Source organism: Amblyomma mixtum, chromosome 9 (genome assembly GCF_055824585.1).
Source record: "Amblyomma mixtum isolate Tamu chromosome 9, ASM5582458v1, whole genome shotgun sequence".
Lineage (NCBI taxonomy): Eukaryota > Metazoa > Arthropoda > Arachnida > Ixodida > Ixodidae > Amblyomma > Amblyomma mixtum.
In genome coordinates this window covers 94,258,840-94,268,697 of record NC_143020.1, presented here as the reverse complement: position 1 = coordinate 94,268,697, position 9,858 = coordinate 94,258,840, and the positions used below count along the sequence as shown (strand labels likewise).

Here is a 9,858-nt window from a genome sequence, read left to right as displayed (position 1 = left end):
CAGCAGCCGGCCGAACTGAATGTTTGTGAGTTGCAAAAGCAGATGTTTCAAAACTACCGCAGGGTTTTTAGATAACGTTGAACTACCGCGACGTCATTGGAGCAACAGGGAAGAACTGCGTGAGTAGGCGGCAGGACCCCAATAGAGCACAGGAAACAACACCCCAATACAGTAAAAAAAATCGATCCTATTCTTTGCTACACCTGGACTAGCACACTGCTAAATGCATGCGTGGTGGGACGACTTTTGTTTTCATGCACTGACGCCGAGCGTTTTCAGTAAACGAACCTGTATGCACCCTTTTGTTATGCGTGTTCCGTGGGTGATCGACGCCAACATCAAACGACAGGGGCTTCCATGCTGGAGACGCTATTAATGCGAACGCATTACTAGGTTATGTCGGCAGGGTCGTGTCATCAAAACGTGTCCGCAGCAGTTATGGCGTTCTCAGAACAGGTAGGATGAAACGAATGTTGTAGTCGATAGAGGATGATGTTAGGATTATGCGCAAAAGAATTGATGTCAATGGCATGATTAGTTAATTAATTCGAGTCGAAAATGTCGGAAAACTGTTGAAATAGCGCGGACGTCGGTATAGTGAGCGGATGGGAAAACAACCGTGGATGGCAAAATAGAGGAAAAATAGGCAACGGAGTGAAAACACAGTTTGAAATGGATTGAAATGTGTCTCATGAGTGATAACTAATCGAACAAAAAGTTTTGATTGGCAGACAGTAATTAAATAATTAAGAGCAAAAACGATTGTATGGTTGAATAGGCTGATGGGGATACAGTGGGTGGAAGGGAAATCAGCGTTAGCACAAAATTTTAAAACCAAAGTGTATGATTGAGGTGACGGAATGTAATCAGAGTAAAATTAATTAGCTTGGTAATTCATTAACTAATCATCGAATTATTAATTAATTACCATGGTGCTGACCGAAGGCCAGCTGACGTGCCCTGTGACGAAGCAAACAGGGCAAAGGGTATCACAGATGAGCAAAGAGAGACGACGAGTGTCGTGGAAGCGTCAAAGCCTTCGCATTCTCCCAATGTGGGTTGCCGCAGTGATCTGTAACGTTTTTGAAACAGACCCCGACGAAATGCAAGAAACACTTCCAAATTAAAAGCGCAACGCTTGCTGAAAGCACGAACATAAACTAGATAAGTCACAGGCAGACCTGCGACGCTGACAGTTCTTTAGTAAATATTGTATGATACTGGCGATAATAAAGAAAGTGCTGATAGGCGAGTTATCATAGTATTTACTGGCACATGTATGTATAAGGTTTGGTTTGAATGCCACTCATGCATATATTTTTCTGCCTGTGTTATATTTTATCAAGTTTTCTAGTGCTGGCGACGAACGGACGTGCAAAAATTCACAGATAAGAAGGGGTGAAACTAGCCGCTAAATGGATTCCTGCATTACCGAGCAGACGGCGTAAGCTGACGTCACAAACGCCATCTGTCTCGCTCCACCACAGGTTGTGGTAAGCGTCGCGATATGCTGTCGCCCGTATTGCATCCAGCGCACCACGTTCTCTGTGTCTAGAGTATTTCTCTGATAAGATTGCGACAAGATATAATTTTACGGACATATGCGTATACGTAGGTGTATTCTTTCCATTAGCTTTCAGGGTTTCAAGCGCCACTCCTCTCGGAACTCCCGTCTTCGGAACCTGTGGACGAGTAATTTCCGTCGTCGACCTCAGCGCCGAGAAACAGACGGCAGTTCCAGTCTGCAGCGCAGTTCAAGAGCGAGGCGAACTCGAACAGGTTTTCCCAAGACGTTCTACGTGGCGCAGGGCTTTTGATTCCTGCTGAACCATGAACAACAACGCCTCCATTGCAGCCGAAAACTGGAAGGGCCAGTTAAACTTTGAGACGACATGCACGTCTTCAGGACCCCTGGACAGGTGTGGCCTCATCTCAGAGCTGCCCTCATGGAACCGCGTCCTGTACGGACTCGACTACGAGCTTTCCGAGACCTGTCCTGGAAGGCTGAGCCTGCGGTACGTACCCCACGACCCCATTGATAAGGACCGGATGACCACCGTCTCAAAGGACTCGGAGGCGGCCTTCCTGATTTCGTGGCTTGTCGAACACCACAGCTGCGTCGATGAGTTGGGTATCATGACCACCTTGTCTCCTAAAGAGCCCCCTGTCCCTCTTCGCCTGCGGCGTCCGCCAGGAAAGGGCATCCGATCCCTCGAGCTCAGTTTGTGCACTGCCGACGGTCCCAGCTTCTACATGGTGGACGAAGACGTGGCGGCACTTCGCGGCATCGAACGACTTCACTTCAATGACTGCGATGCTTCGGTCCTGTCCAACGCAGTCAGTCTTCTGCGAAATAACTCGAGCTCTCTCAGAACCGTCGAGCTGTCCTACACCACTATATCTCGGGACATGCTGGACGCTCTGCAGCGGCTAGAAAAGTGCGAGTCAGTGACGGCGCTTTACTGCACGGGCAACGAAGACACCTTCTCAGAATGGAACACGCTCTGCACAATTCTACGCAGCTTGACCACTTTGAAGACGCTCACATTTGCCGGCGACCGCGATGAAGAGTGGAATTTCACCGCCATTTCGAATGCCCTGAAGACCTGTGGTACCCTGACGAAGCTCGACCTCGCTGCAGATGCTGTAGGTGAAAACAGCTCCCCGAGAGCATTGTTTGCTGGCATTGAAGAGAACACCAGCGTGAAAACACTGCGAGTCGAAGTTGACACTTTTGATGCGGACTGCGGGAAAGCCTTGGCGTCGGCTCTGTGCCGAAACACTTGCCTCGTCGACCTGCACTTGGCTGGTTACGTGGTCGATAATTGCTTGACGCAATTGGCCAACGCCCTGTCCCAGAACACCACGCTGGAAAACTTGGATGTCAGTAAATCTGAATTGGAAGTGAATGGAGCCTTAGCGATTTGCGACGCGCTTTCCACCAACAAGACCCTGAAGAAGTTGGTGCTTCCTGGATTCGCGGCTTCCGATGTGGAAAGGTAAGCCAAGTTCAGTATACACCACCTTATTATTTGCGCAGAAAAGAGCGTAAATTTTCACATGCGGCAAGCACTTTTGCCAATATTTTGACATCGTATAGCGCACGGCAGCTGATTTGCAACATTGTGGGAAATAAGCCGGCGTATTTGGTACATTATTTGCATAAAAACAGCGCTTGTGTGTTCTCTCTTCTTGGTCTCGTCTACTGCGCTGTTTTTATGCAAACATTGTGGGGTTTAGCGTCTCAAAGTGGCGCATATGTACTGTGAGGGACGCAGTAGTTGAGGGCTTAGCATTATTTTATACCAGCTGGGGTATATCTGTTTCCAGAGACCGCACAACACACGGGCACTTTTTGCTTTTCGCCTTCATCGAAACGCAGCCGCCACGGCCTGGCTGGAAGGGTATGGCTTTGGGATCAGTAGCTGAATGCCAAAAACCACTGAGCCACCGCGGCGAGTAGACCCCGATATATTGCGGCGATAAAAAAAAAAATGCGAACGGCGAAGCGCTTGGGCGCTTTTTCAGCGTTACATGCAAGGCGTCATGGAAAAAAGGTCATGGAGCCAGGCAATTATAGCATCTGATCTTCCCTTCTATATTTTAAAGAATGCTCCGTATAAATGCTTATAAATCAGCATAAATGCTCCTTTACTTTTCAGCAGCTATTCTCTTCAGTAGACTTGATTTACCATGCATGTCAGTGAATTCGGATTTCATTTCACGCTGCAGTATGTGCGCGGCGCGCGTCACTGCAATTAGAACGGTCCTGGCGAAAGTGTTCCCAACAGGATGCTGCTGCTGCTACTCAAGGCTTCTGTTGAGGCTCGCGTTGTACTATCTCGACGAAAAGAAACGCAACCGAAAAGCGTGGCCTTCCGCACAATCACCGAAGCATAGCGCCGGCCCGCTAGTACGCGGATCCGTGTCCCACTACGATATGCCTTGGCTGTAGCTAGGCAAATCGGCGCTTTCAGTCGGCGCCGCCGTGGCGGTAGAATCCTGTTCCTACCGGCTCTACACGCACCCCGTGTTTGTTCCGAGTGCAAGGCGTGACTGGCGGATAAGCTTTCATTGTCATTATGCCAAGCAAGTGAAATACACAGCACGCTTTCATGGTGTCACGATGACTGCGTGCAGCCGAGAATTGAAGCGTTAAGTGCGAGCCTGATCATCGCTACTTCCTTGGTCTGCATCGGAAAAAAAAAAGCTTGAAGAAATAGAAATGACGATTGGAAGTGGTGCTACACACGCGCGTGCTATTCTATGGCGTGGCAGTTAAGCTACCGGCTTGAGTCTTTTCAGCTTGAATAGAAAATCATGCAAAAAGCCGCCGCGGTGGCTCAGTGGCTATGGTGCTCGGCTGCTGGCCCGAAAGACGCGGGTTCGATCCCGGTCGCGGCGGCTGAATTTCTTTGGAGGAGAAATTCGAGGCCCGTGTACTGTGCGATGTCAGTGCACGTTAAAGAACCCCAGGTGGTCGAAATTTCCGCAGCCCTCCACTACGGCGTCTCTCATAGCCTTAGTCGCTTTGGGACGTTAAACCCCATAACCCAACCCAACCCCCAAAATCATGACACGAGCGTCGGACACGGACAGGATCGAAGTGATCGTTTTCTGCCGCCAAGAAATTCTCCAGAGAAGAATTTTGGAGAATACCGCAGAGCTCTTTCGACACTGAACAGAGTTTTGAAAGCCTACAAAACTGAAATAGACTCTCGGACCTTCCTCATGGTTCGCGGCCAAGCTCCGCGACCGCGGAAGAAAACCTGTTGATTATTGCAGCCGCCGTAGACAACCCTTTTTTAACAGCCGAGCGGATCTAAAACTAGCTCGAGCTAAACGTTGATGTTCAAGTGGTTCCACAGCGCCTCCACGAAACGGGCCTTCGAAGCAGGACAGCTCAAAGAGCCTTTGCTTTTAGATCACCACAAAGCCGCCCGTCTACAGTCGCACAGGGGTGGGGGCAAGATGTTGTTCACAGACCATTAAAGCCGATGATTTGGGTCTCCTTATACGACTATATGAACGGTTCACTGCAGCTGAATACTCTAATGTAATTGAGCACGTTGTCCCGCCTCATGTTTTGGATGGACCATTCCAGAATGGGCTGTCTTATTATCAGCATGACCTTTCTCCAATTCGTGCAACACGTTCCGTGGAATCCTTGCTGGAGAACCTTGCTATCTACGTAATCCTTCGTGGTTAGCAAAAGGAGCAGACATAAATCCGACTGAAAATGTATGGGGATTTATTAAATGGCGCTTGTCACGACTGCAGCTCCATAAAATGAACAAGGACTCCCTTGGGCTGTTGTTCACGCCTTGAGGGACAGACTTCGCGGCACTGAGCTATAGCCACCGAACTGTTCGCCTCCGCGTCAAGGCGGATTCTTTCCGAAGGCGACTTTAGCGAATATTATTAATGCAAAGTATGGTTGGCCCGAGCAATCCTGCTTTCCGATGAGTTCAAATTTTGTGCCAGCTTGCGCTTTCGTTTGAATTGTTCCTCATATGTTAGGCTAACAAATTTGATACGGTCTCGATGACATTCACGTTTCAGTTCTCTTCTGCACGCATTCATCGTGGCAGCATGAAAGCGTGCCGTATTTTACTTGCTTGGCATAATGACAAGGAAAGCTAGCGCTACGGCCGCGCCGACTGAAAGCACAGATTCGCCTAGCGACAGCCAAGGCATATCGCAGTTGGACACGGATCCTCGCACTAGCTGGCCAGCGCTAGGCTGCGCTTATTGTGCGGAAGGCCATGCTTCCCGCTGTTCGCGTTTCTTTTCATCGCAATAGTACGCAGCTTAGCGTAAACATCTGAACTTCTGTGCATTCCCTTGAACGCCCAGTTTTTTTTTTCCAGTGTGCAAGAAATTCCGATAAGGTCGAAAAGGCCCGCAGCAAGGAACGGTATAGCGTTTAACGACACAGTGTAGGCATGGACGTCAGCTTATCAGTTGCGTTATTTTTGCGGTAATACCTGACGCCTTTTTCGGCAATTTTTTCTTTTGCTCTGCCTTGTCTCATTATCTCTCCGCTGGTAGCTGCGCTGCGGAAAACTTAGGACAGTCTAACTGATTAGTGCCTAACTTGTCCTCTTCTGGTGTCCAGCTGTATTACGCGTTCTGGTGATTGAGCGTTCTGCCCTAGACCATGCTTGAAAAGCTCTTAGCGGGATAGTTATTGCATCTTCAGTCTTGAAGAAATTGTGCTCCTTGTTTCACTGAGTGTTCTTTTTTCACATTTACGAGGATTTCTTTCCTAAACTTCCTTCATGAAGCTTTGGTTACTCCGGTATCTTTTTGTCGAACTTACGCCATCCTCCCGCTTAAATTATCTGCAAAGCTTATGTTCAGGCGGAGAAGCTTGTTTTTTGTCCTCTGTCCCACTGTCCTGATGATGATGATGATGTCCTCAGGCTCAATGGCGCATACCCACGGCGGGAGATTGGTCCACTGTCCTCTGTCCCACGCTCCGCCCTACTTCTTTTCCTTCTCTGTCCCATACTGTGTCCCGTTTTCCTTACAGGAAAACACTGGCGGAGAAGTTGGCACATGGTGACGGCTACAAGCGCGTGGTGCTGCCTTTTCTGGAAGAGTGCGACATGCTGGCACTGTCAACTCGCCTGGAATGTCCTACGACGTGTCCCGCGGAGATCGCCGACATTGACTTTTGCGGCCTGTCCCATGACACCTTGAAGCTTTTGTTCGATGCCCTAGCCTCAAGCAACTACGTGGAGGCACTTACCGTTTCCATCGAGCAGGATCCTCAGGACAAAGTAGCCCTCCTCTGCGACATGCTGATGTCCAACCGGTCCATCAACAACCTCAACATCGCCATCATGAAGGACAACGGGTCGATCATCCAGCCACTCCTAAACGCAATCCAAGCTAACGAAAAAATAAGCAAGCTAAGGATTTCCATCTGTGCCGCCGAAATGGGCGCTGCCTCGGCAGTCTCGGAGTTCATCGGCCGTAACAGAACAGTCACAACTCTCACGCTCTGGATGGGAGGACTGAGCCGGGACGAACTGGTTGAAGAACTCTCCCGCGGGATGGCGATCAACACGACCATTGTGGAACATGGAGGGGCAACCTGGGACGGCATGAGCTACCTAGTTTTCGAAGCGATGCAGAGGAACCGGGTTACCTTGAATCGTGCTGCGGACTTCGTTCTGGGGAGCCGAGAGAGGCGGTGGGCGAAAGCCTTCGAACTTTTCTCCCGGACACCTCGCCTCGTCACTCTCGTCATGGAAACTTCTGGACAAAACGAACGGCAGGCCTTGGAGGCAATAGCCTCGGCAGAGAAGTTCTTGCGTGACAATTATCTCGACTCGGCCATTCTGCGGTGTGCAGCCCTGTCTTTAGAAGAACGCAGCTAAATTATTTCACTGCCCAGTGCCGCGGTGGAATCGTTCGTCTCAAGATCTCCAACGGCCACAGCTAGTTTCAGTTTCTGTGATATCTCGGCCAGAGCTTCAATTAATAGTTTCTAATATTAAACGAGTATTTGAAGCCAGATCTGAGTGCACTGTTGTCTGAACATCTTTCATCTACGATAAAGTTGGGTGATGTATGTTTCTTGAATAGCGCTGCTACTATAAGGTAAGCCTTCCCTCTAGATATGGGAGATTTGATTCTTTCAGTGCCCCACGCAGGACTGTTCTTTGCCGGAAGGGAATTTATTATACGGCATTGCGCAATTATCTATGTTCAGTGGGTGCACCAGCAGAAGGCTTAATCAATCTGCTTTACTCGAACTTGAATGCTACTTGCATCCCTTTCAACAACAATAATAATCTCTTTATTTCCATCAGTGATGGAGGTGATTGCGGATTAACGTCGCTTCATAGGCAAGCGACTTGACTAGAGCCCGCAGCCTCAGTTGCAAGGCAAGCAACGATTGAGCTGGAAATAGATATACATAGCAATTCACTTCTGATGAAATATGAACAAAGATAGACAAAAAATGCAAATGCTTTTAAATTATTGAAGACAGTGATAAAAAGTTCACGTAATGTTCGTACATGCGATGTATAAAAACTATCTGATTTTTGAAAAGTGTTGAAAAAGTGTCGGTAGTGTGTGATATTTTTTTTTTGTAGGATTATTGGTTCGCGGAGTGACCACCTTCCACTGTTCCCTGTATCTTGCGACTTAAGACTGTTTGCTTTACATGAAAGTTACGGAATCTCTACACGCTCGCGCTGCCCGAATTTTACCGGCAGGTAGTACCTGAATCCTGGACCACGAATTTACAGCTCGAGGTGTACTGCATGTTTCAGGATACGAGAGGAATTTAACTGTTTAACCCGAACTAAAACGTCTACTTACACTTACACTTACCAAGTCCTCGCCTTAACAGAAAACACCTTCACCTGTGCAGGTAGCGCACAGTATTTTATCAGTATTTTATCAAGACATCGGAAGCCCTAGGGCTTCGCACTCTAACTACCGTCAAGAGGTTCGTTGCAGTTTTCAGATATTCATTTAAATTTAGGTACCACCTGTATGGTACCTTGTGCCTAAACTGGTTCTTGCCAAGCCGGATCGCCATGTTCTAGCTTTCACAATCAGCTTCAACAGCTATGTTCCGTCGGCTTCTCTTGCCCGGTGTTCAGAGCTGTGGCTTAAAACTTTCATACCAAGGGGAATAACAAAATCTTGCAAGAAAAAATGCGCGGCCGCCTGCGCTTTGCAGGGTCACTTGTAGTTAGGCTAGGCCCTGCAAATTGTAGGCTGATAACTGCAGCGAAATTTCAGCGGAACGAACTGACGACTTTTATGTTGAAACAGCCGGTGTTTTACAACTTCCGCGATGTCCTCGGAGCAACAGGGAACGACAGTGCGGGCGGGCTGGCAGGACTGCAATATCCCGCCAAGAAATAAACAAAAACTAGGGGTGTGCGAATATTCGAAATTTTCTAATACAAATCGATTATTATAATTTTACTATTCGTATTCGATTCTAAATCCAAGTATTCGTGTTGTTTCGAATATTCGACCCAACGCGAATATTCGTACCCAGCCGAATATTCTATTGCGAGCACCGGCGTTCATTTCGGTCCGCAAGTCCTATCGACAGAGACATAACAATAAGGCGGCGCCCAGAGCCAATTGAGAGGGCATTTTTGTGGCTGTAGAAGTCGCTTCAGCTAGAAGGGAACTAACTACTTCTGCCTGACCATGTGGAGCAGCCGGTTTTCCTTCACGACAACCTTTTATGTTCATCCCAGCAACGCGCTTTTTTGCTTATGGCAAGCTAGCCTTAACCAATTCTGAGTACTAGCCATCTTCTCTGATATTTCCACTCCTCTAAGAATAATGTTCGACACTTTGATGCTTTTTGTGCAGCCACACATATCTTTTGGGTTCATTTAATCACTCATAGTTGAACTGTGATGTTCTTGGGTGCTCAAATAATGTTTTGTAGTGGTTAAATGCGTCTGTCCTTGATTATTCGATATTCGATTCGATATTCAGAACCAATTATTCGTATTCGATTCGTATTTGAAAAATTTGATATTCGCACACCCCTAACAAAAACACAAAAATTGCGATCTCGTCATTGCTACGGCTGGACTAGTCCACTTCATAAATGCATGCAGGTTGCTCTGTCTTTTGTTTGCATGCATAAACGCTGAATGCTGTAAGTAAACGAACTTTTATGCATTCGTTTTATTGTGTGCGTTCCGTTCCTTCGCTCAGGACGGCGACCAAGTGATCAGTGCCAACTGCGTGCTGGAGACGCCACTGAAATTGGTGGTCGTCGCATCTTCTCGTGATCCTGTCGCCTCTTCGGTGCGTTTGTCGTGACTACGTTCCTCGTATCCGAGCGCCGCTTTTCTCCCG

General features: G+C 48.0%; 1 protein-coding gene across 1 annotated transcript; it reads left to right on the top strand.

Annotated features, from left to right (window-relative positions):
• The first annotated feature begins 1,830 nt into the window (after positions 1–1,830).
• Positions 1,831–7,388, top strand: LOC149330198 (uncharacterized). Its single transcript, XM_089559390.1, has 2 exons — positions 1,831–2,999; positions 6,536–7,388. The coding sequence occupies exons 1-2, from the start codon at positions 1,831–1,833 to the stop codon at positions 7,386–7,388; spliced, it is 2,022 nt and encodes a 673-aa protein (XP_089415516.1).
• The last annotated feature ends 2,470 nt before the right edge of the window (positions 7,389–9,858 follow it).

What these genes read in the sequence shown, in the direction of transcription:
- LOC149330198 (XM_089559390.1), top strand. Translation starts at nt 1,831, where the DNA reads ATGAACAACAACGCCTCCATTGCAGCCGAAAACTGGAAGGGCCAGTTA. An exon ending in GCGGCTTCCGATGTGGAAAG is followed by an intron (nt 3,000 to 6,535) that starts GTAAGCCAAGTT and finishes TTTTCCTTACAG; the next exon opens with GAAAACACTGGCGGAGAAGT.